The sequence below is a fragment of the Lycium ferocissimum genome, unplaced genomic scaffold (genome assembly GCF_029784015.1).
Source record: "Lycium ferocissimum isolate CSIRO_LF1 unplaced genomic scaffold, AGI_CSIRO_Lferr_CH_V1 ctg10996, whole genome shotgun sequence".
Classification (NCBI taxonomy): Eukaryota; Viridiplantae; Streptophyta; class Magnoliopsida; order Solanales; family Solanaceae; genus Lycium; species Lycium ferocissimum.
In genome coordinates this window covers 714-25,047 of record NW_026713594.1, presented here as the reverse complement: position 1 = coordinate 25,047, position 24,334 = coordinate 714, and the positions used below count along the sequence as shown (strand labels likewise).

The 24,334-nt window shown below is 42.1% G+C and overlaps 1 protein-coding gene across 1 annotated transcript; it reads right to left on the bottom strand.

The window, feature by feature from the left end:
- Positions 1 to 1,333: 1,333 nt before the first annotated feature.
- On the bottom strand, positions 1,334 to 19,433 carry LOC132041623 (cellulose synthase-like protein E6). The gene is made up of 8 exons (XM_059432320.1): positions 19,096 to 19,433; positions 18,097 to 18,421; positions 16,845 to 16,960; positions 5,210 to 5,229; positions 4,970 to 5,106; positions 3,946 to 4,849; positions 2,483 to 2,828; positions 1,334 to 1,981 (listed from the first exon to the last, which is right to left on the bottom strand). The coding sequence occupies exons 1-6, from the start codon at positions 19,386 to 19,388 to the stop codon at positions 4,583 to 4,585; spliced, it is 1,158 nt and encodes a 385-aa protein (XP_059288303.1). The 5' UTR covers positions 19,389 to 19,433; the 3' UTR covers positions 1,334 to 1,981; positions 2,483 to 2,828; positions 3,946 to 4,582.
- Positions 19,434 to 24,334: the final 4,901 nt, after the last annotated feature.

Here is a 24,334-nt window from a genome sequence, read left to right as displayed (position 1 = left end):
AAAATACTTCCGCACGAATTTTGGTACCTACTAATGTCATTAATTTTGTGTTACATTTTTATAACGTAAAAATTAGTTCGTATGATCAATTTCGGACAGCTCGTCAATATTCAGTAACAATTTGAAATGTAATTGAGAAATAAACATCTTTTAAGGTGAAAATAACATCTAAACAAAATATTGTTGGTTAAAACACGAAACAACTCTAACACAGTATGTTGCCATTTGAAAATATGTTGATTCATAAAATTCAAATTTATACAATCTAGGTGCAAAAAAATTTCCGGTGGTTTTCCACGATTTTAACTAGGGGTATTTTTGTTAAAAAAAATTCTGCATTAAAAAGTGACTAAACACTAAATAATTTTGAAATGTCAGCTAAAACTTAATTAACGATAAAAAATTGGCTATTGCCAATTTCTCCCTTTTATATCCATAACGGTTTGACCCGACCCATTCGATCCTAGCGGGTTGCGAATTTCACAAGTGAGAATTGGGTGGGCTAGCCACTTTGGAATAGGCATTAGATGTTTGAAATGAAATTGAAAAATAGTCATTATTTAATGTTGTATTGATCAAAATGCAATGAGCCTTTAGATGGACAGACATGGGGACAAGGGACCATATCAATACAAGTAGAAGGGTCCAGAGATTGCTTTTGGAAAGTCGAACGGTATACAAATGAGTTCTTGGTCACTCAAGTATCGATCTCATTCCCGACACACGTCGCATACCCGGATCGGTGGATAACCATACATCCCTATATTCGGAGATCACGACTTATCCCTTAGGTGAGTGGTACTCTACTTATCACTTTATTACTCGTCGATCACGTATACTTGCGTGTGTGTTGGGATCCAACATTGGAAATGCTCAATGTGTTTGCACCCTCCAGCTTGATGGGAGTAATGAGACAAGTGATGATGTGTCGGGGTACTAAAGTGTATCTAATTTAAATTAGGGGATATATTTGTAGTTCAATGTTAGTAACAAACGAAATTAGTAGGCACGTATAGTTGTATATAGCTTAGATATTTTCTTCTTTTGATAACTACTTCTCTTGCATGAGCTTGATAATGCGCTGTAAGAATGGACTTCAACGTGATACTGTTCGAGTTATCTGGTATCTGTAATAGTTGGAGATAAGAGGTACTCGGTAATATAATCAAGGTGTGCAAGTGCCACCACTGTAAAAGAAAAAAAAATATTCTCATCCGGCGTTTGATACTAGCTATGTGGCCTAACTAATTCGAATTCGCACAGGGAAGTTCCACTTTGAGAGTGAAGCGCTCCTACCAAAGGCGACTCTAAGGCTTGAATCTGAAACTTCTAGTTAAGAATGGAAGGATACTCACCGCATCATCACAACTTTCGTGGTAAAAGAAAACTATTTGATTACATATTGTTCAACCCATGTCCTATTAAAATCTAAAAAATAGGTAACAGACATGCTATTGATACTAGGACGACAGACCGAAACAGAACAGAGGATGGCAAGCTTCCCTCGTCTCTGCGAAAAAAGAGTGCCTCATAAACTGGGACATTCACTAGAACTATTAATCCACATAGAATGACATGCGACACAACATTTTCCAGTACTCCTTCTAATGCTGCATCCACAACAAGTTTCTCGATTCCCCAAATGAAACTAATTAGATTAACCAATGCAAGTGTGGCTGTGATTGTGAACATGGCAGATGAATTGCCGAACTCCATAATCTCTTGGTCGTATCTCCTCTGGGGACATCGTCGTCTACGACCTTTGTTGTGAGCGCGAATCTTTGTCTCGAGAGATGCCTAATTGCTTAGTTCTTGCATCTATGAGCGCGAAGAAGTATGAAGTTGTCCTTCGAATCATCCACATTCTTTGCAAGTTCCACCATGACTTAGGTGTGTCACCGCAAATCATGGCTTCAGCCAAGGAATACACGAACTTGGCAATGAAAACATATGCAAAAGGCAAGAACCATAGGCTTGACACCTGCGACATAAGAAGTGGTGAAGACATAATTAAGTAAAATATGTTCTACATAATAATTTACACTTTTAGATAAGATTGTCACACGATTCAACGTGGTATATAGTGATTACCCATGAAAAACGTCGGACCCTTTTATGTAAAGAGAGAGGCGTTTTGAAGACTAAAATACGAAGTAATAAAATGGGATAGTTATCCTTTTGGGCCTCCCTAAAAAATAATAGCGGGCAAATGTATATGTTTTGTATATTAAGTATAAATATACATATTGTATACACGAATATACATATAATATACATAATCAGTGTATAGGTTTGTATATTTTTGCTAGCGCCCGTAATTAATGTCGACTAATGGGCCAAAAGTAAGAAGAAAGCCCTAATAAAATTGTGTTATCTCTTATAGTATAAGCTTTTTGCAGAGACGATCACATAATTCAATAATAAAAACATTGTGCTAATGGTTGAAATGCCAAAGAAGTTAAATAACATAAAAATTGATTACCTCTGGAAATAGGGAGATGCCATGAAGCAGACAAAGAGAAGGGACCAACAGATAAATCAGTGTGGCAACAGATATAGGGGCCCAGAGAAGGTAAATGCAGTATCCCATTTGGGCACCCAATTTGATTTTGCCGTGGCCATATATGAAGGGGCAATATTTGGATACGAAAATCTGGAACAAGCCTTCTGACCATCTTTTATGTTGAACAAGAGCAACATCTAAGATTGTTGGAGCTACACCCAAAAATGCATGTTTACTTGGATTACGATACCGATTTCCATCCTCTGCATTGGATTGTTAATCCTGTGATTATATCTTCCACAGGACACCCATACAACAACCCCATCTGAAAAGGAAAAGAATTTCAGAAATCAAACATATGTTATCATCTTTTGTTAGAATGTGCTTATGTGTGTGTTTGTTTTTTGGCTTCAGCATCTGGTTTTCAGAACCCACTAATTCAACTAATTTAGATTCGTGTGGTTGAAAGCTCATTGAGGGAAAGTAGCGTTTCCCTACTAAAGAGGACTCTATTCTCGGAGCTCGAACTCAAAGCATTTTATCAAGGAAAAGGAATTTACACCCTCTTTTGTACCTCCGCCTTTCCCTTCGATCATGGTCATCATTTTGTTATCACTCTGACGACTACTTCACCAAGGGGGTTGAAGCAATAACAATAGCCTAAAGATTCGATTGGAAAGTTGCTTTTAAGTCCTAGTGAAACCAAACTAGCGAAATGAAAGCAGAGGTATCCGTGTATATCTGTTCTTGCAAATGCTTATGCATGTGTGGATAAAGAAATTAGTACTCCTCAGTCCTCTCTCTCATTTGATGTGATGTATTTTGACTGAAACGAAATTTAAGAAAGACTTTTTGAAACTTGTAGTTAAACAAATTATAGATATTTTAAACCTTAGATATTGTGTGGCTACAAATCATTTCATAAGGTGTGTGTTTGGTGTGGAAGAAAACATTTTCTAAAAAATGTTTTCCAATTTCCCTTGTTTGGTTGGTCAAAAAAATGTTTGGGAAAACAAGTTCTTAAAGATGAGGAAAATAACCTCCCAATGGAAGCAGAAAAACAACTTCCATTAGTGACATTTCAAGTTCACAGTCTCCTTTCCCACCCACCCAACGCCCCCAACCCCTACTCCGTTGACCATCCCACACCCGCTACCCCCGAAGGGCTCGAACCCCCACTCCCCACCCTATAGTGCTTTCCTATGTTACAAATAAATGCTTTTGGGGTAACATCTTTTTATTTACTTACCAAACAGTAGAAAAATTAATCTGCTTATTTTCAAAGAAAATATTTTCTAGAAAAACATTTTCCTTCATACCAAACGCACAGAGTAAAATAATTTTTTTAAAGTTAAATTACTTTTAAATACGAAAATGTATTATTCTTTTTTTGATAGACTAATGAGAGAAGCGTATGACATAAATCGAGAAACACGGATTACCTGTTTTCCCCATTGAGTTCCCTCTTCATAGCTACAGTTGGCAACAACTTTTGATGCTTCCTGTATTTCTTCCACAGTTTTATAGGTGGATTTTTCTTCCTTGTTATTCCATTCGACAGTTTGATCCTCAGAGAATTTTCTGCCACAAAGACTTTCCCTTCTGTGAAAACATCCAGTGCCACAATACAGAAGCCTCCATAACCTCCTATTCCACAAGTTCAATCTACATGTGGAAATTCAAAGTTTCTTAAATCATCGAAATGTCTTATAAGAATGCTAATAATAGGACTTCATTTCGATACAACAATAAGGGTCATTTGGTATGCGGGACAAGCATAAATAGTCCTCGGATATCCCTATCAAATGGGAAAATAATAGTTCTAGGATTAGTTATCCCTAGATAAAACAATAAAAATGATAAAAATACCCCTCCCTCAAACTCTTTTTCTACTAAATAGGATGGAGGGTATTTTAGTAAACAAACAATTTCATCTTAGAAATTATATATGCGATGCATGTTATTTTTAAGACAACAGATCAAACAGTCAACAAAAAATAATACCAAATTAACTAATCCAACATAACTAGTTCTTGTATACCTAATCCCAACGTTACATGTCTTCAAACCAAATGACCCCTAAGAGTTGAGAATTGGTTGTCGTGAAATTAAAATGTCATCTTTACGACTTACCTCATGAGTAACTCGAGCCACATTTCCGTAAATATCATTCTTGGTTGCGTTATTATAACGTTGAGGATACTGAACGTAGGCTATCTCGTGCCCTTGATTTTCGTCCATGAAGAAGCACAACGCTTCTTGTATTGCATCTGGATCGTTCGAGTACATGTCACAATCCAAGTTAAGGATGATGGGTGCATTGCTCATTTGTGACAAAACTCGTATCTGTACACGTAAAAATAAAATAAAATATTGCACTGTCAGTGCATACAACTTAAATCTTATCAAATATCGCGACAGTAATAAATTACTGATGATAACATAAATTTTCATTGCTTTATTTACCAATGAGTTCATTGATCCAGCCTTGAAGTTATGTGGACAGTTTGGTTTTTTCTCTCGTGACATGTAGAGAAGTGTTGGTAGTCGATTTCCATCCACGTCGACCATGTTATGGTCCCTTCCATCTATTAGTATCTGAAAAGACACAAATTAAATCCCTCTTTTTTCTTTTTCTTTTTTTTGGTTCTTTTTCGACCTTAAAAACTGCTAGAGTAACAAAATAATATACTAGTAATTACACAACAATTGACTGGTGATCTTGCATACGGGGAAAACCAGACATAACGTAAACCAATGAAGTGAGGGCCGAGGCAAGGGAGATGGGAACGTGCCTGATGACATTCGAGCTGAACCGGAGGAGCGCTTATACCGGAGCTGAACCAGAGGAGCGCCTGGACCGGAGCTGAGCAAGGACACCATTTGGTCCACCACCTTTATCGTTGGTCCGGTATAGCCGCTGGTCCGAATGGTCGTTGGTCCGGTATAGCCGTTGGTCCGGTATAGCCGCTGGTCCGAATGGTCGTTGGTCCGGTGTAGCCGTTGCACGTGAGCCGCGCGTCAGTAGCGTCCTGTCGTGGTCAACCACCAACCATGCGTGTGTCAGGCGGCGCCGTCAGTCTAATCCCACCAAATCCGTTCAGAGCTGTCCTTGTTATTATTATTTTATTAATTCACATTGTACGAAGCCCACGGAGAGGCAGCACTATAAATATGGGACACCCCCCTTTGGGGGGTTGGCTCCTTTACATTCAAGAACATTTGTAAGAAGAACATTTGTAAGAAAAGGATCTCATATACTTACTCACCCTTTCTTTTATTCGGCCAAGGCCGTTTTCTCTCAAGAATTATTGCTAATCATATAATACATTGCCCACAAACGTTTACATCTTTGGCTGCTTCATTGGAGAGCCTTCCAATCTCTATTTCCTTTATCTAACATACGTCAAGAACAAAGCACATATCCTATATCCACTTACAAATTCAATTGATTATCCAATTTCGGGGTAAACAGTTTGGCGCCCACCGTGGGGCTAGGATAATAGTTCTTAGTCTTGATTCTTATCAAACTCATCTAAACCGTAACCCTTCGTTCGCCTCGTCAAAAACAAATCTATGGCTGACGTCGGGCAGTCCGGTCACATTAACAACACCGAAATTGTGGCGCCCAAAAATGAGGCGTCGAACAACGGGTCGCCGAATCCTCGCCGACCCAAACCCCGTCGACTCGAGGGAGGGGCTCAATCGGCAAAACACCGTGGATCAAGAGAATGCCGCCCCTACCGGCCACCGATCCTCTAAGAACTCATAACTCGCTTACATTATCTCGGACCCAAAGCCGGGAAGGAGCCGAGGCACCAAATGACGGCATTAATTTGCGTCTCGATTTTTGAAATGTTGCAGAACAAAGAGCGAAGAATGCCGAGCAAGGAATGGCGATTGCCGGTTGCAAAGTGGGCACGGGAAGGCCGGGCCGAAAAGGCCAAGGATACAAAAGTGCAAAGCGGAAGGAACAAACACGGTGGTCGAGACAGCATGATTCTGGGGCCGGTTCCTCCACCGAGGTCCTAAAGATGCTCGAGACTTTGGCAAAACGGGTGGATTCGACCGAGAAGAAGGTTGAAACATATAACTCTCGGGTGGACCAGATACCGGGGGCCCCGCCTTTGCTGAAGGGGCCGAATTCAAAAAGGTACATCCAAAGGCCTTTTCCACCAAGCGCAGCCCCGAAGCTGATCCCAAAGAGGTTCAGAATGCCCGACATCCAGAAATACGACGGCACCACCGACCCACACGAGCACGTGACCTCATATGCCCGCGCCATAAAGGGCAATGATATGGAAGAAAACGAAATTGAGTCGCATCGCCGAAAAGTTTGGGGAAACTCTATCAAAGGGAGCGTTGACGTGGTATGACCATCTACCCGAGCACTCGATCACTTCGTTCGAAATGCTGGCTGACGCCTTCGTAAAGGCGCATGCCGGTGCCATCAAGGTGCAGTCCGTGCGGCCGACATCTTCCGGACACACAGAGGGACGACGAGTTACTAAGGGAGTTTGTCTCCCGGTTCCGCAGGGAACGGATGGAATTACCCCCGGTGCCGAAGAAGTTAACGGGCCGCACAAAGCCACGAAGGGGCTCAATATGCTAAGCTCGGTTGCTCGGCCAAATTAAAGGAAAACTTGCTAGAATACGAGGCCGTAACATGGGCCGATGTCCACAATCGATATGAGTCGAAGATTCGGGTAGAGGATGACCAAACAACTCTCTCCGGTAAAGTCAAAGATGAACGTGCTTCGAGAAACCAAGGAAGGGTTACGAAGCAAAATCCGAATCGACTAAAGAAAGGTTTCGGCCATACTCGCACCGAGCGATCAAATTTCAAAACGGAAAAATCAAGGGAAGGCCCGAGCCACCTCTCCGGTCGAGGTAGCAGAATGGACACGCGCCCGCTAAACAGTCGGGGGCCCTCGTTCAGGAGCGATACCGGGAGTTCAGCCAACAATAAAGGTCCTCCAAGGATTTCGGAGTACAACTTCAACGTCAGTACCTCGGATCTTGTCTCGGCCGTCGGTCGTGTTTCGGATGTTCGGTGGCCAAAGCCACTAAGGATAGATCCAGGGCAACGGGACCCGAGCATGGTTTGTGAATATCACGGAACCCACGGTCACAAACCGAGGATTGCCGCCGTTGAGAGAAGAGGTAGCCCGTTGAAAAACGGCCACCTCCAAGATTTATTGAGCGAACGAGCCAAAAGTCATTACAAGGAGAGAGAAGTTCATCGAAGGATCGAACCGGTCGAACACCGGATGTGATCAATATGATAGTCGGGGGATTGACGTCCCTAGGTGTCCGGTAATGAAACGGACTAAGATTTCCATTGTTCGGGAAAAGCGTACCCGAGATCATTTATCCGGAGCTTCCATCTCCTTCGACGACGCGGACGCAGAGGGCGTCATTCAACCACACAATGACGCATTGGTAATTTCTGTACTTATCTTTAAAACTATGGTTAAACGTATCTTAATTGATCCAGGTAGCTCAGCCAACATAATTCGATGGAGGGTGGTCGAACAGTTAGGACTGCTCGATCGAATAGTGCCGGCAACCCGGGACTCGACGGTTCAACATGGCGAGCGAAACCACAAAAGGGAGATCTCACTGCCCGCGAGCATCGAGGCCACCATTCAACAAACCCCGTTCTACGTGATCGAAGGGGACATGAAGTACAATGCGTTATTGGCGTACCTTGGATACATAGCATGAGGGCGGTGCCTTCAACATTGCATCAAATGCTGAAATTCCCCACCTTAGAGGGAGTGAAAACCGTCCGCGGTGAGCAACCCGCAGCAAAGGAGATGTTCGCTGTAGAAGAATCAGCACCCCGGCCTGAGGAACCGGCTCAGGGGAAAAAGGGTGCAACCGGGGAGATAGCCCCCCAATAGCAATCAAAGAATATCGGAGCGGATCCGGAGTACGGAGAGGATGACTTCGGGATGCCCCGATCTTTTGTCACGCCAGATGACTCGGACGCAACCAAGTCGACCATAGAAGAGCTGGAGCAGATCATTCTGTTCGAGTTCCTACCAGACAGAAAGGTATACCTGGGCACGGGGCTTACCCTGGAGCTCAGGCACAAATTAATTGAATTTCTTCGAGCTAACGCCGATTGCTTTGTACGGTCGCATATAGATATGACAGTATATCACCGGAAGTAGCTTCACACAAGCTTAGCTTGATGGTAAGTTTTCCCCGGTGAAGCAAAAAAGGCCCATGTCGGAGTCAAAGCATGCCTTCATCAAAGACGAGGTAACAAAGCTTTTAAATGTTGGTTCCATCCGGAGGTGAAATATCCGATTGGCTCGCTAATGTGGTGGTGGTACCCAAAAAAGGTAATAAATTTCGGATGTGTGTCGATTATAAAGATTTAAACAAGGCGTGCCCGAAGGATTCATTCCCGTTGCCGCACATCGATAGAATGATCGACGCTACGGCCGGACATGAAATGTTAAGTTTTCTCGACGCTTACTCCGGGTATAACCAAATCCGGATGCACCCGGAGGATCGAGAGAAAACATCCTTCATAACCCGATACGGGACTTACTGTTATAACGTCATGCCTTTCGGATTAAAAAATGCCGGTGCAACTTACCAACGCCTAGTTAACGAAATGTTCCAAGAGCATATAGGAAAAACGATGGAAGTTTATATTGACGACATGGTTGTTAAGTCCCTGGAAACAGAGGACCATTTAAAGCATTTGCAGGAAACCTTCGATGTGCTCCGCAGATACAACATGAAGCTTAACCCGAGAAGTGCGCCTTCGGGGTGAGATCCGGCAAATTTTTGGGCTTCATGGTATCGAACCGGGATCGAAATCAACCCGACAAAATCAAAGCCATCGAGGACATCGAGGTCGTGAACGCATAAAAAGGGGTACAAAGGCTCACCGGGAGAATAGCGGCACCGAGTCGATTCATATCGAGGTCCTCCGACAAATGCCACCGTTTCTTCTCTTTGCTCGTAAAGAAGAACGACTTCGTTTGGGGACACCGGAGTGTCAAGAGGCTCTACGAGAGCCGAAAAGGTATTTGACCAGCCCCCCGTCGTCGCACACACCGAAGGCCGACGAGCCGCTTTTCCTCTACCTAGCTGTCTCCCAGAGTAGCGGTAAGTGGCGTTTTGGTCCGAGAGGAATCGTGCACGCAATTCCCTCGTCTATTATGTGAGTAGAACCTTGGGGGATGCGAACCCGTATCCTCATTTGGAAAAATTGGCGTTAGCATTGGTAAGCGCCTCCAAAACTCAAACCTTATTTTCAATGCCACCCTATACGTGTTGTGACCACTTACCCTTTGAAAAATATCATGCATAAACCGAGCTGTCCGTAGGTTAACAAAATGGGTCAGTAGAAATTAGCGGCTACGACATCGAGTATAAACCCCGAACGGCCATCAAATCCCAAGTCTTGGCCGACTTCATAGCCGACTTTGCCCCGCTTTGGTCCCCGAGGTCGAGAAGGAACTCCCGTCGACCTCGGAAATACCACGGGCATTTGGACTCTACATACGGACGGGCCTCGAACCTTAAAGGTTCCGGCCGGGAATCGTCCTCAAAAGTCCGGCCGGGGATATCATTCGACTCAATTAGAACTGCTAAATTGACTAACAACGAAGCCGAGTACGAGGCTATGATTGCGGAGTTTGGAGCCGGCTCGAGTATGGGGCCGAATGCATCGAAGCTCGACGCGACTCGCTCTTGGTCGCAAACCAGTCAACGGTGTTTTCGAGGTCAAGGATGAACGGATGCAGGGTACCTCGAGAAAGTCCAAGTGATACTTCACCGATTTAGAGAGTGGACCGCAAAGACATACCGAGGGAACAAACAAAATGGGCCGACGCCCGGCAAATTTAGGGTCCTCGGTCGACGGGGAGGATCAACTCCGCACCACAAACAGTGCACCCGTCAAACACGGCCATAGAAAACGGACATGCCGAGATAAACACAATGGGACTAACGTGGGATTGGCGCAACAGGTACATCGACTACTTGCGTGACGGCAAGCTCCCGAACGACCCAAAAGAATCGCGGTCGTTAAGGACGAAGGCAGCTCGATTTTGCTTGGTGGATGGTCTGTTGTATCGACGATCTTTTCTCGGCCCGCTGGCTAAATGTTTGGGCCCCGGCGAAACGGAGTATGTATTAAGAGAGGTCCACGAAGGAACCTGTGGCAACCACTCCGGTGCCGAAGCGCTGGTCCGCAAAATCATCAGGGCCGGTTATTATTGGAATAGGATGGATGATGACTCTAAGAATTTCGTCCGAAAATGCGATGGGTGCCAGAAACACGCCCGATGATTCACCAGCCCGGGAGTTCGCTGCACTCGGTGGTCTCACCCTGGCCTTTCATGAAGTGGGGAATGGACATCGTGGGCCCGCTACCCCAAGCGCCAGGTAAGGTTCGTTTCATTCTGTTTATGACTGACTATTTTTCTAAATGGGTTGAAGCACAGGCCTTCGAAAAAATAAGAGAGAAGGAAGTGATCGACTTCATATGGGATCACATCATCTGCCGTTTCGGCATCCCCGCCGAGATAACTTGTGATAACGGCCCTCAGTTTGTGGGCGAAGGTCACAGTTTCCTCGAAGGATTGAAGATCAAGAAAATTGTATCAACCCCGTATCACCCATGCGCGAACGGACAGGCGGAATCCACGAATAAAACAATAATCCAAAGTCTAAGGAAGAGGCTTGAAGCGTCGAAGCACCGTTGGAAAGACGTATTACCGGAGGTGCTGTGGGCTTACAGGACCACGTCCAAGTCGAGCACCGGAGAAACTCCATTCTCGTTGGTATACGGGGCCGAAGCTCTTATCCCCGTAGAAGTCGGTGAACCGACTCTCCGTTTCAGGTACTCCACCGGGGAGTCGAACGAGGAAGCCATGGCCGTGAAACTCGACCTCGCGGACGAACTACGCGAATGCGCGTCCATTCGCATAGCGGCCCAAAAGCAAAGAATGGAAAGATACTACAACCGGAGATCCCGCTTCCGGCATTTCCAAGTGGGGGACCTAGTGCTTCGAAAGGTCACCTTGCACACCAAAAACCCCAACGAGGGGAAGCTGGGTCCGAATTGGGAAGGCCCGTACAAGGTGACCGGTATAACGGGCAAAGGATCGTACCAGTTAGAATCAATGGACGGGCAACGACTACGCAACAACTGGAACGTGACTCATCTAAAGAAATACTACTGCTAAGGTATGGGCCGTATTCTCTCATTAACCTTTCTCATTTTTGCAGGAAGTCGAAAACGGATGGAAAATAGAATCTAGGCCTGAAAACACGTGTTGCACTCTTTTCCTTAGTACGGTTTTGTCCCAAAGAGGGTTTTCCGACAAGGTTTTTAACGAGGCAACAAGTACAACGTGTTACTGAACGAGTATGAAGGGTACAAAGGGTACAACAAGCACTCACCCGGCCTTAAAGCTCGGATCAGTGCTGGGGGAGTGCCATGCCCGCACCGAAGACGATACCGATCAGAGTGGACGGGAAGATTCAAAATTTGCTACGGCAAAATAAGGCCCGGCCACCGGCCATAGCCTCCAATGTAAGGACCAAACGATCATAACGAATCGTGTCCCATCCAAAATTTGCTACGGCAAAATAAGGCCCGGCCACCGGCCATAGCCTCCAATGTAAGGACCAAACGATCATAATGAATCGAGTCCCATTTTTACTTGCTACGGCAAAAGAAGAAAGAGTCAAAACTCTCATATGTACAAACGTGTTACAAAAATAAAGTTGTCGAAAGCTGTCAACGTTAGCAACTTCCTGTTAAATTGTACTCTACATAATAGCAAAGGCAACCGACCAAAGACTCGATAAGACCCCCAAACGGGGGCTGCCACTTTATTAGCCAAGGCTGAAAAGACACCGGCCCTAAAACAAAGCCGAGGTAAAATGTCGACCCTGGTAAAATGACCCTCGACATTCGGAGACAACCGAACTCTCGAAGAGTCGGGTAAAAAACCGAACAAGCATGATGAATCGGTGACCACGAGCCACCTTACCGTGAAAACGGACCAACAATCGCGGAAAGGATAATGACAAACATTCAAACGAAGAAGCTGGAAAGATACACTTTTCATTTATAAACAACTGATGTTCTTTACATTGAGAAAAAGAAAAAATAAAAGTTCTATGAAAATGAAAAATAAAAAGATAGATGCCACGAATGGCTCTACACTATCCGGCATGGCTAGAGGAGGATGAATGTTCGGACTCGGTCCGCTCGGAGTCATCTGACTCGGACCCGAGAGCGTGGTTGGCCTTATCCTCCATTCCTTTGGCTTCCGCATCGTGGCCGGGAAGGTTCTCGAGGCCGTGCTCAACTTGCTCGAGGGTGAGGCGCCGAGATTTCCACTTCTCATACTCGGCAACAATAGCGGTATGAGCCTCGGCCGCCTCCACGCTTCTCCATGCTTCCTCCAGATCGGCTTGCCCTTGGCCAGTTTGGCCTCTGAGTGAGCCCGGTTTCTTTCGAGGTCATCTTTGACATGGTTGGCCTCACCCAACTGGGCCTTAAGGCGTCGTCATTGGCTTTATTCGCCCCCTCGAGTTCGGTTCTAATACCCTCACATATCCGGCCCGCTCCTCGGCTCTTTCCTCCAAAATTCTATCGCGCTCATTGAACGTGCGCAGCCTCGGACTCGAGTCGCCGGCTCCTCTCGGACAAGCCCGTAGCATCGCCCTTCACCGAGTCCGGCTCTCCCCGAAGTTGGGAAACCGTGGCCTCGAGTTCGTCCAACCGGGTAGAGAATTGGGTTTTATCCCGCTGGGCGGCGATCTTGTCTGCCTCGAGACTCCGGTTGTAATCGGTCATGGCGGCCAGCTCGCTCGCCAAACGACGGTTCTCCCCCTTAACCGCATCAAGCTCGGGGCGAAGATTGGCTAGCACGGCCACCCGGCTCAACTCTCCCTCCTTCTGCTGAAGAAGGTGTTGATATTTCTCCGTCTCCCGGCCCTGGGCATCAAGTTGGCCCCGGAGGTCGTCTATCTCATGTTGGGCACGGATGAAGGCCTCGTTGACCAAAGACCACACTCTGCAGATAAGACAAACCAAAGGTCTTAGGCGAAGAAAGGATGGCATTCTAAGAATAGAATGTACAAGGGTGGTTAAGAATCTTACCCGGTTTCCTGCGTGCATACCCTCGTTCATAAGGCACTGCCAAGTGACCCCGGTCATTTTGCGTTTGTCCGAATCCGAGACAAGGGGACGCAAATAGCTCGCAACACCCACTGGGCGTGATAAGAAGCTAAAGTCCTCGGGGACAGTGACCACTGCTGATCGGGTCCTCCGAGGTTCCACGCTCGGGCTGGGAAAACGTTCACCAAACTGTCCCTAGCGCCAGATTCGGATGCTCGGTTGGCCGGCCTAGTGACCCGAGGGATAGGGAGATGACCAAAGCCCGCTGCTTCGCAGGAAGCGGGGGGAGTTCCCGAGAACATGTCATCGAAATCATCCACCCGATGAGCTGGGGTGGAGGAACTTGGAGCGGCCTCAATGTTTTCGGCAAAGGCCAGGGGCTCCGTAGTCACGACAGGCTCGTACCTCGAAGATGGACGAACACCTAAGGGGTCCTCGATCTCCGGTTCTCCAGCTGCCCTTTCACCGGCCTCGGCAGCAACCGCTTCCCCGGGTCTTTTCCTTTGCAGGGGAGTATCCTCCGAAGAAGTTTCACCTGAAATGTCGACAAAGTCAATCGACCGGCGGGGACCGGTGAAAGTATTTCTTCCGCACCTGAGTGGAGAGCAGAAACCAACGGGCCTTCGCTGATAGAAGGAAGGGGCTGAACGGAGGCCGCCTCCTCCGGAATTGGGGCCACAGAAGGGACCGGGCCGACCCTCCGAATGACGATGTCGGGCTCGGCCACCTCCCTCGATGACCGGGCAACACTCCGTGCTTTCTTCCTTTTTGTTGTCGGCGCCCTCTCGGAAGTCCTCTTTCTTTTGGCGGCATCGTCAAGGACACGGGAAGAACCCGCCGTGTCGAACCCGGATGACGGTGCGGGACGAGCGTTTCCCGGTTCTGGCCTCGAGGCCACCGAACCCTTGGGCAAACCTGAAAGGCAAAGGCAATAACGGAGATAGTGAATTCAAAGGGCCACGGGCAGTAGGGAGCCCAACAAACACGTAAGGGAATAAACGTATTACCGTGGTTTTGCGCCACCCACCGGCCACGAGACAGGTGGGCCCATGTCCGATTCTCATAGGGGTGCCGGCGGAGGAGCGCGAACCCATTCGCTCGCATCGCGGATGACGGGAGGTACGTATCCGTTGGGCCGAGTAAGGAAAAGAGAAGGCAATGAGTCGACAAAACCAAAGAATGAATAGAAAACGACTAAATGCACAAGAAAGATTGCCCAGAAATTCGAGCTTACGCTTATTGTTCCATTCCTCCGGAAAGGGCCTGAAGTCGGCAGGGATGATGTCCTCGGTTTTCACTCGGACGTACCTCTCTAGCCAGCCCCTATCCCGGTCCTCGTCCATCTTCGAGAAGAACGGGTTCCGGCTTCGCTTGACGAGTTTTATCACACCGCCCCGAAAGACCCTCGGGGAGTACAGGCGTATCAAGTGGCCCAGCGTAAATCCCTTCTCGGCGTTGTTGGCTAAAAGCCGGAGACACGCAACGACCCTCCAAACGATCGGACCGATCTGCGCTAAAGTCACGCCATAGGTCCGGCACATGTCAAGGATGACCGGATCAATCGGAGGATCGGTTTTGAGGGTAAAAGGGTAAGTGTATACGAACAAGAACCCTTCTCGGTGATCGGTGACAAATTCATCCGGGCCCGGTGCAAAAACCCTTACCGGGCGGGTATCCCATCCGCAGTCGGCCCGGACTACGTCGAGTCTCTCCTCGGTAATCGATGAGGGGTATCGCCTCACATCGAATCCCCTGTCCGAGACCGAGGACGGCTTGTCGACCTCGAGATCTTTGTTAAAATTGAATTTGGCCGGAATAATATCCGAGACTGCGAGCTCGATTTTAGCCGGGGATGCAGGACCGGATCCCGGGGGTGACGTCGGTGGAACTTCGTGGGAAGTGGACTCGGACATTTCGAAAGTATGAAAGGAGAAGGGTTTAAAAAGTGAAACGAGAAGTGAAGGAACTGGTGATTCGGGGATGACGAAACAGCAGCAATCAAACCGAAACAATTGGCGAAATCAACTCTTTTGCATTTACTTTGAGTTAATGAGTCAAACTGCAGGTCAGATGCAGCAGATAGCAATCTTTGAGAATGTGAAGGGATGTAGAGAAGAGAGGAGGCTGAGGAGAAACAAAAATGTGAAAGTGGTAAATGAATAGGTGATGGGCCTTATATAGGCGAGGAAGAGGAACGGTTACCGAGGGTGACCAATCGCATAGCGCCGCGTGTCCCCATCATTAATGGGAGGCGGCGTGGCAGAACGTGCAAAAGGCGGTTGGCTGAGGCGTTACGTGGTCATTCCCGCCAAAATTTAAAGATAAGAACGAGCTGGCCGAGTCACCGGTTTCTAAGGTTATTCACTTCCCGTTATCCCGATGGATCGGCATGACGAGAAGTGAGGGGCTATCTGTATACGGGGAAAACCGGACATAACGTAAACCAATGAAGTGAGGGCCGAGGCAAGGAAGATGGGAACGTGCCTGATGACATTCGAGCTGAACCGGAGGAGCGCTTATACCGGAGCTGAACCGGAGGAGCGCCTGGACCGGAGCTGAGCAAGGACACCATTTGGTCCACCACCTTTATCGTTGGTCCGGTATAGCCGCTGGTCCGAATGGTCGTTGGTCCGGAATAGCCGTTGGTCCGGTATAGCCGCTGGTCCGAATGGTCGTTGGTCCGGTGTAGCCGCGCACGTGAGCCGCGCGTCAGTAGCGTCCTGTCGTGGTCAACCACCAACCATGCGTGTGTCAGGCGGCGCCGTCAGTCTAATCCCACCAAATCCGTTCAGAGCTGTCCTTGTTATTATTATTTTATTAATTCACATTGTACGAAGCCCATGGAGGCAAAAGACTATAAATATGGGACACCCCCCTCCTTTGTAGGGGTTGGCTCCTTTACATTCAAGAACATTTGTAAGAAGAACATTTGTAAGAAAAGGATCTCATATACTTACTCACCCTTTCTTTTATTCGGCCAAGGCCGTTTTCTCTCAAGAATTATTGCTAATCATATAATACATTGCCCACAAACGTTTACATCTTTGGCTGCTTCATTGGAGAGCCTTCCAATCTCTATTTCCTTTATCTAACATACGTCAAGAACAAAGCACATATCCTATATCCACTTACAAATTCAATTGATTATCCAATTTCGGGGTAAACAGATCTTGCTTTGTAACTTTAGAGTTCCATTCTGAGAACCCTTTGTGCTGAGCCTTAATTTCGCTTGGGATGTTACCACTTTCTATGGCGATTTCAATCCTAGTTTTCATATCTTCGTATAATTTCTGAAGAAAGTTTACAACACATCCATTTAGAAGCGCTAAATTATGACTCGTTTGTTAACTTGAACTCATGGGTTGAACTCGAAATGACCCATCAAATTACTAAGTTAAAATGATAACTCAACAATTAAAATGCAACCCAAATTAATCCAAACATAGAAAATCAAGTTTGCAGATTGAAAATTATGTAAGTTTGATAGAACTTAAACTAATAATTAAGAAAAATACAATAACTTTTACTTCTTTTTTTTTTTCAAAAAACAAAATAAAGGAAGATGAGAGGTTAGCTCATATGGTGGACAAATTGAATTATGTCCCGTTCTTAGAGGGAAAATTCACAAATAACCACTTTGCGGTCTCTCAATTAAAAAATAGCCACTGTCATGGCGTTTCAAATTCCATAGTCCAGGACATTTCATGGAATTTCATCCGTAGAAAATGTCATGTAGTACAATCTGTGAATTTAAAACTCCATAATATTGATTATTTTTTAAAGACATAGCCAAAAAGTGGTTAGTGGCCAATATTTATATCAGTTGACCCATCTTGATCCAACCCATTTTGCTCTCAGCAAACTTTAGCAGGTCGTCTATTTGCCATCTCTAATACTCCATCCTTTTTCAATTTGCTTGACTTAATTTAACTTGACACGAAATTGAAGAAAATAAAATAAAAATTAAATCTTGTGATCTTAAACTAAAGATATATATAATGTACCAAAATGTCTTGTAATCTTGTAGTCTTAAATGGTCCTCTTTTTTTTTTTCTTTTTTTTTTTTTGTATATATTATGTTCAGGGAACCTAATATAACACTATCCTTTGGGTGCGCATATGGTAAACCCCTCTCCTGTGCAATAGTCCGCTAACCACACAGGAGAAATAACCCGCACTAGGCAAGCCATGTGCGACGAGCTTCAGGAGGCAAAATCTCCTAGTTTCGTAGGTAAGCGGTTTCGAACTTGAGACCTCCATGATAAAAGTCCATGCTCAACCAATTGAGATGTTGAAAGTAAAGAGTTACCACATTACGAAAAACGTAATATTTTAGACTGCAGAGTGAAAAAGAAGGTAAGGAAAAAAAATTGAAATAGCGAAAGCAGTACTTTTCAATTTAAAAAAAAAAAAGGCAAGTTCTCACCTTGGTGTTGAACCATTCTTGAACAAAAGATTTATCTGTACTGTTCTCGCATGCATCTTCTTCAAAATAGGCAGCAGGGCACCTAGGCTCCACATTGAATCTCTTGCAGAAAGGTATCCAATATTTAGAGAATTGAGAGGCCTCAAGGAGACCATAAAATGTATATTCTGAACCCCCATCATCAGAAAGGTAAACACTCAATTTTTCAGGAGGGTAATTATATGACATAACTGATAATACTGTATTAATCACCAGTGTTGGAGGTTCCATTATTGGATCTGCTGTACAAACAAATATGTCCACGCTTGGCAACTTGTCCTCATATCTGCAAACAACTTAAACAAGTGAACCACGAGTGGATGTAGTTAAGAACTTATGGATTTAACCGAACTCAATAATTTTTTACTCGAACTTCATGTATGTGTTAGAAAATTTACTAGATAAGTACAGAAATAAAGTTCGAATCAGCAAATGATCAAGCGAGCCGTTTGGCCATGAGAATTGTTCATTTGTTTTTTTTGGGGAATAGTTTGCACTTTATTTCAAAAAGTGTTTGGTTAAAAAAATTTCAAATCCAACTTGGAGTTGGATTCCAAATTTGAAAAGTGCTTCAAACTTATTTTCCAACTCCATCATCATAAATTTCAAACAAAATATTCTCTGAAGAACTCATAATTTTCAAATCATGAATTTGCATCTGATTCGTAAAAAAGATAGTATTTTGAGCAAAAGAAGAACTAGAAAAAGCTTTCAAACATTGCAAAAAGTTACAAAATGGACAAGTTCGACACAAGTTCGACATCTTGTCATTCAAGGAATAGCAGCTTGGGAAGTTAAAAAGTCAAAGGCCAATCACAGACCAAGCATACCCAAGTCCGAAGAAAACGGTTCAGAATTTAAAGTTAATGAATTTAAACTATAATATTTTTACCGTTAAATTCATTATACTTGCAAAACTACGAATTTAAAATGTAATATTATTGAAACATTGTGTCTAACCTGTGGGAGAGTCTGTTCTTGAAGGGATACCGATATATAACATCCCAACGAGCAGACTGAGTGATAATCCAATATAAACCAAAGCAAAGCTCAGCTAAGAACATGCTTATCCATGCTAATCTTCCAGATTCACCTTTTCTTGGTATATTCATAAATCTATATAACCATATTAAGCAAATACCCACAAACACTGTTGAAGCAAATAACTTGTAAATATTTTTTCCTTTAGCTGCCTTTGATTCAAATAATGGAAGATGCATAGTTTCTTCTTTTCCTTTTCCATTTTCCCCCATCTCTCTGTGTCTCTCAGATACACAAACAGAACCAAACACGGAGTAACAAAACCTATAGATGCTTTATTATTATAAGTATTATATTATATACATGTGAATCAACGAGTCTAGATATGATTGATTATGGGTGGGCACAATTGAATATGCATTATATATAATATGATTATTTTACTATTTGTAGCTTACTAGGTGCGGGGCTGGTTGAAGGGTAAGAATACTAAAGCGATTTGCCTTTGGCCTTGAATACTAAAGGGTCCAAAAATATACATGTGAATCAACGAGTCTAGATATGATTGATTATGGGTGGGCACAATTGAATATGCATTATATATAATATGATTATTTTACTATTTGTAGCTTATTAGGTGCGGGGCCGGTTGAAGGGTAAGAATACTAAAGCGATTTGCCTTTGGCCTTGAATACTAAAGGGTCCAAAAATATTACGTAACTATTTGTAGCTTACTAGGTGCGGGGCCGGTTGAAGGTAAGCCTGTTAACCAGTTTAACCGGAACCGGACTGAATCGACAGTGAATCGGAAGCCGGGTTATCGCCTAAGTTTGAAACCTCAAACCTTCCATCACCCCTAAAAACGTTCAAAACCTTTTTGTTTTTTTATTTTTTGTATTATATATATATATATATTATAGTATTTATTAGTATATTGTAGGTATAAATACATATGTTATACAAGTTTATAAGTAAAGTTTAAATATTTACTGACTAACAATTTTAAAGAATCAAAGAATACAGAATATACGTGTATACATATATATATTAAGTTATATGCTTAAGTTAACACTATATACTACATATACCTAAAATATAGTAAGAATATACGTATATATATCAATATACGTAGGTTATATAGCTATATATATATATATATATATATATATATTAGTTATAAATATATATATATATATATATATACATACATACTTTAAGTATACTATATATACTTATAACTTATGTTATTTATAGCTTAATTGTTTTCTAAGTTTATAAATTCGTATATACGTATATATATATATATATATATATACCTAAAATATAGTAAGAATATACTTATATATATATATATATCAATAGATGTATCGGTATACTTAGGTTATATAACTTAATATATATAAATATGTTTAAGTTATATATAACTTATATATATGTATAATATATATATATATATATATATATATATATATATATGTGTGTGTGTGTGTGTGTGTGTGTGTGTGTGTTTAAGTTATGTACTATATATACTTATAACTTATATATATATATATATATATATATATATATATATATATATATATATATTCTTAGTATATTTTAGTTATTTTTCAAGTATATAACTTTCTAGTTTTTAATTTAAGTATATTCTTAGTATATTTTAGGTATATTCCTAACTTTATAAAAGTAAAAATATGAACACAAGTAAATAGAAGAAAGCTCAATGAGCCATATATTTTATTCATTCTTGGATAACATTTATTTGCAAGTTGTAATTTTTTTTAACTTACAAATAATACATGAGTAGTATAGAAATAGTCGAATAATAAAATCACCAATTTTGAACCATTTCGTTAATTTCCTTCGGTCATGGAAATATCTTCAAAGTCTTCCATTTGGTCCGATCCACTAGCTATCAAATCTTCAATCTCTTCCTCTTCGCCTTCTACCGCTTCTAAGTTTTGGTTGCGTCGCTCCGATCTAATCCAATCGCGAATGCACACTAGTACTTGCAAGCTAAAGTCGGATAATGAATGTCTATGGTCTCCAATTTGTTGTCTTCCTTGGCTAAATGCGCTCTCCGAAGCCACGGTTGATACTTGAACCGTAAGGATATCTCGAGCCATTCTTGAGAGTATCGGATAGCTTGCTTTGTACTTCTTCCACCATGCTAAGACGTCCAAGTCATCCAGTTCCTTGATATCCACATTTGGTACGCATCAAATAAAAGTTATATTCATCAAAGTTTGCACTAGAAGAAGAAGTTAGGCGTGAATGTAAAACTTTTAAACCCGACAAGCCCTTTTGCTACTCGAGAAGTAGTAGGGCGTGGAGCAACGGGTGTAGCACGTTCTTCCAAACTACAATAATGAGTAAAAAAATTTCTAAACTCATCATCAATAGCGAGTTCGGCCTCACTGTGATGGGCGAACTCCCGCTTCAATTTCTAAAAATGTATAAATTTGACCAACCAAATTTTTAGTATAAGACATTTTTAAACAAGGATTTAAAAGAGAACCCAATATAAATAAAGTTGGGATGGGAAAAAAATACTTCTTAAATTTGATTATCATTTCAAAAATAGACACTTGATAACCGGGTTTATGTTTATACTCTTGTAAAACTCTAGCTATTTCCGCTAAGTAGGCTAAAATTCCGGTTACCGTGGGATAGAATTATCTAGAAAAAGCAAGAGTTGCATTATAAAAAATTTCTAAGAGCTCAACACATTCTTTAACATCTTCCCAATGCGAAAAATTTAACCAATCATCACTATCAGTATTATATTTGTTGTGAATTTGTTGTATGGGAATCCTATACTCATATGCTTGTTGTAGCATAATGTAAGTGTAGTTCCACCTAGTCTCAATTTCTACTTGAATTTTCCTAGGTCTAAGGTTATTTTCCACACAAGCATTCTTAAAATCTCTAATTCTTCCCCTATTAGCATTACAAAAAAAAAAACGCAACCGCATTTCTAACTTTTTGAATAGAATCGTCAAAATAGTCAAGACCATCTTTAACAATTAAATTTAAAATGTGACAACTACATCTCACATGAAAAATATTTTTAGCGGAGGGTTTAATTCTCTCTTTTAAAAGACCAATCGCCTTTGTATTATTAGAAGCATTATCTAAAGCAATACAAAGTGTTTTTCTATAAATGTTAAAAAATGTCATAATAGTAGACATTGAATCCGCTAGAAATTTTCCATCGTGACGACCTTTTCCTTCATCATATAAAAAAGCTATAATTCTTTTTTGCATAACTTATTGTCATCAACCCAATGACATGTAATAGCAAAAATCTAACTTGTTAAGACTAAGATCCAAATCGGTAAGACAAAACATTACAATTTAAAGAATTAAATACATGGCGCAAATAAAATCTATATTTTTTAAACAAATCTATAACATCGGCTCTACAAGTACTTCTAGGAATACCCTCAAATAACGGATTATAACAACGTTGAATGTAAGTAACAAACCCCATATCCGATGGAAAGGAAAATGGTAAACAATCATAAGCTACCATTTTAGCTATTTCTACACGCTCTTTTTTCTTGTCACACTTAAAATTCCTACCGGTTCGTGGGTCTATCGTCATTTGAATCCCCCTACATTTGAACCCGTTTGCTCTCCCCAAACATCCATATGTTTGGTTCTCATATGACCATTTAGTGTACCCGTTCCACCATCCTTACCCGCCCCTCGCTTAAAACTAAATACTTGTCCACATAGGGTACATGTAGCCGATTGGTTTTCCCTATTCTTAGTCATAAATTTCCAAACTTTAGTCTGTTGGCTTTACGAGTTCTAGGCGGTTTGTCTTGTGTATGTGATTGTGCGGACATGTATCTCCTATGGGATTTTCGGGGTTGTGTTTCATCATCATCATCTAAGTCTTCATTAAAAGTGTCGGTAAAATGTTGTTGCATTGCCTCATGACCTAAAAGTGGATTATTTCCTCCAACATCAATACCTAAATTAGGTGTTTCTTCCACAAATGTTTTCTCATTAAGCCCACGCCTAACAATACCACTACTACTACCAGCACCACGTCTTAATCTCTTTGACATTATTAAATAGAATTAATTTAAATCACAATCAAATAAATCACAACAAATTAAATTGCGAAAAATAAATTGCTAGAATTAAATTGCAAAAAATAAAGATAGAGTTGGAACGAAGGTACCAAATTGCCGGATTAATTTCCAACAAAGTGAAGGCGGCTAGAATTGCAAATCCACCAAAGTTACTTCGGATTGTTGCAAAATCACCAACTCCACCAACAATATTATAATTACAAAATTAATAATTGAAACTATAATAAGACTTTGTAATATTTATTTGAGAGAAATATAAAGTGACTAATTATTGCAAAGTAAATATAATTGAGAGATTGAGATTTGAGAGAAAGAGAGAGAGTGAATTGGTGTGAATTAAAATGAAAATGAAAGGGTTTATATAGGGGTGAGGGATGGGTTAAAGTGTTAAAAAAAAAGTTTGGGGGTTGGGGGGGGCCAAAAATTAAGTATTTGACCGTTTGGCAACGGCCATTTTTAAAATGGACCGTTACAACGGTCCAATTTTGCTCAAAATTCAACGGCTATTTTAATTTTTTTTTTTAATTTAACCGGTTAAACCGGTCCGGTTCCGGTTTCAAAAAAATGGGAACCGGACCGGTAAAAAAATTAGCGGTTAACCGGAACCGGTTCCGGTTTTTACCGGTCCGGTTTCCGATTTTAACCGGTTCAACCGAACCGGTTGACAGGTTTAGTTGAAGGGTAAGAATACTAAAGCGATTTGCCTTTGGCCTTGAATACTAAAGGGTCCAAAAATATTACGTATACTCTATTATTATTATTATTATTATTATTATTATTATATATTCTCTCCGTCCATTTTTACTTGTCACGTTTCGTTTCTCGAGAGTCAAACTGTATAAACTTTGACCAACATTTTAAGATGTGTTTTTCCATCATGTTAATATGAGAAGAATTGCAACTTATAGTATTTTTCGTACAATTTTTGAAAATCTAAATTTTAGTTTTAAAATATTGAATTAATTTGATTTAATTTAAAAGCCAAGATTAGTCAAATTGACTCTCAAAACGAAAAATGACAAGTAAAAATGGACGAAAGAGTACTATACAACACATAATTTATGTACTTATTATTAATAAGAGATTTTAAAGTTACTATCATTTTTAAAATT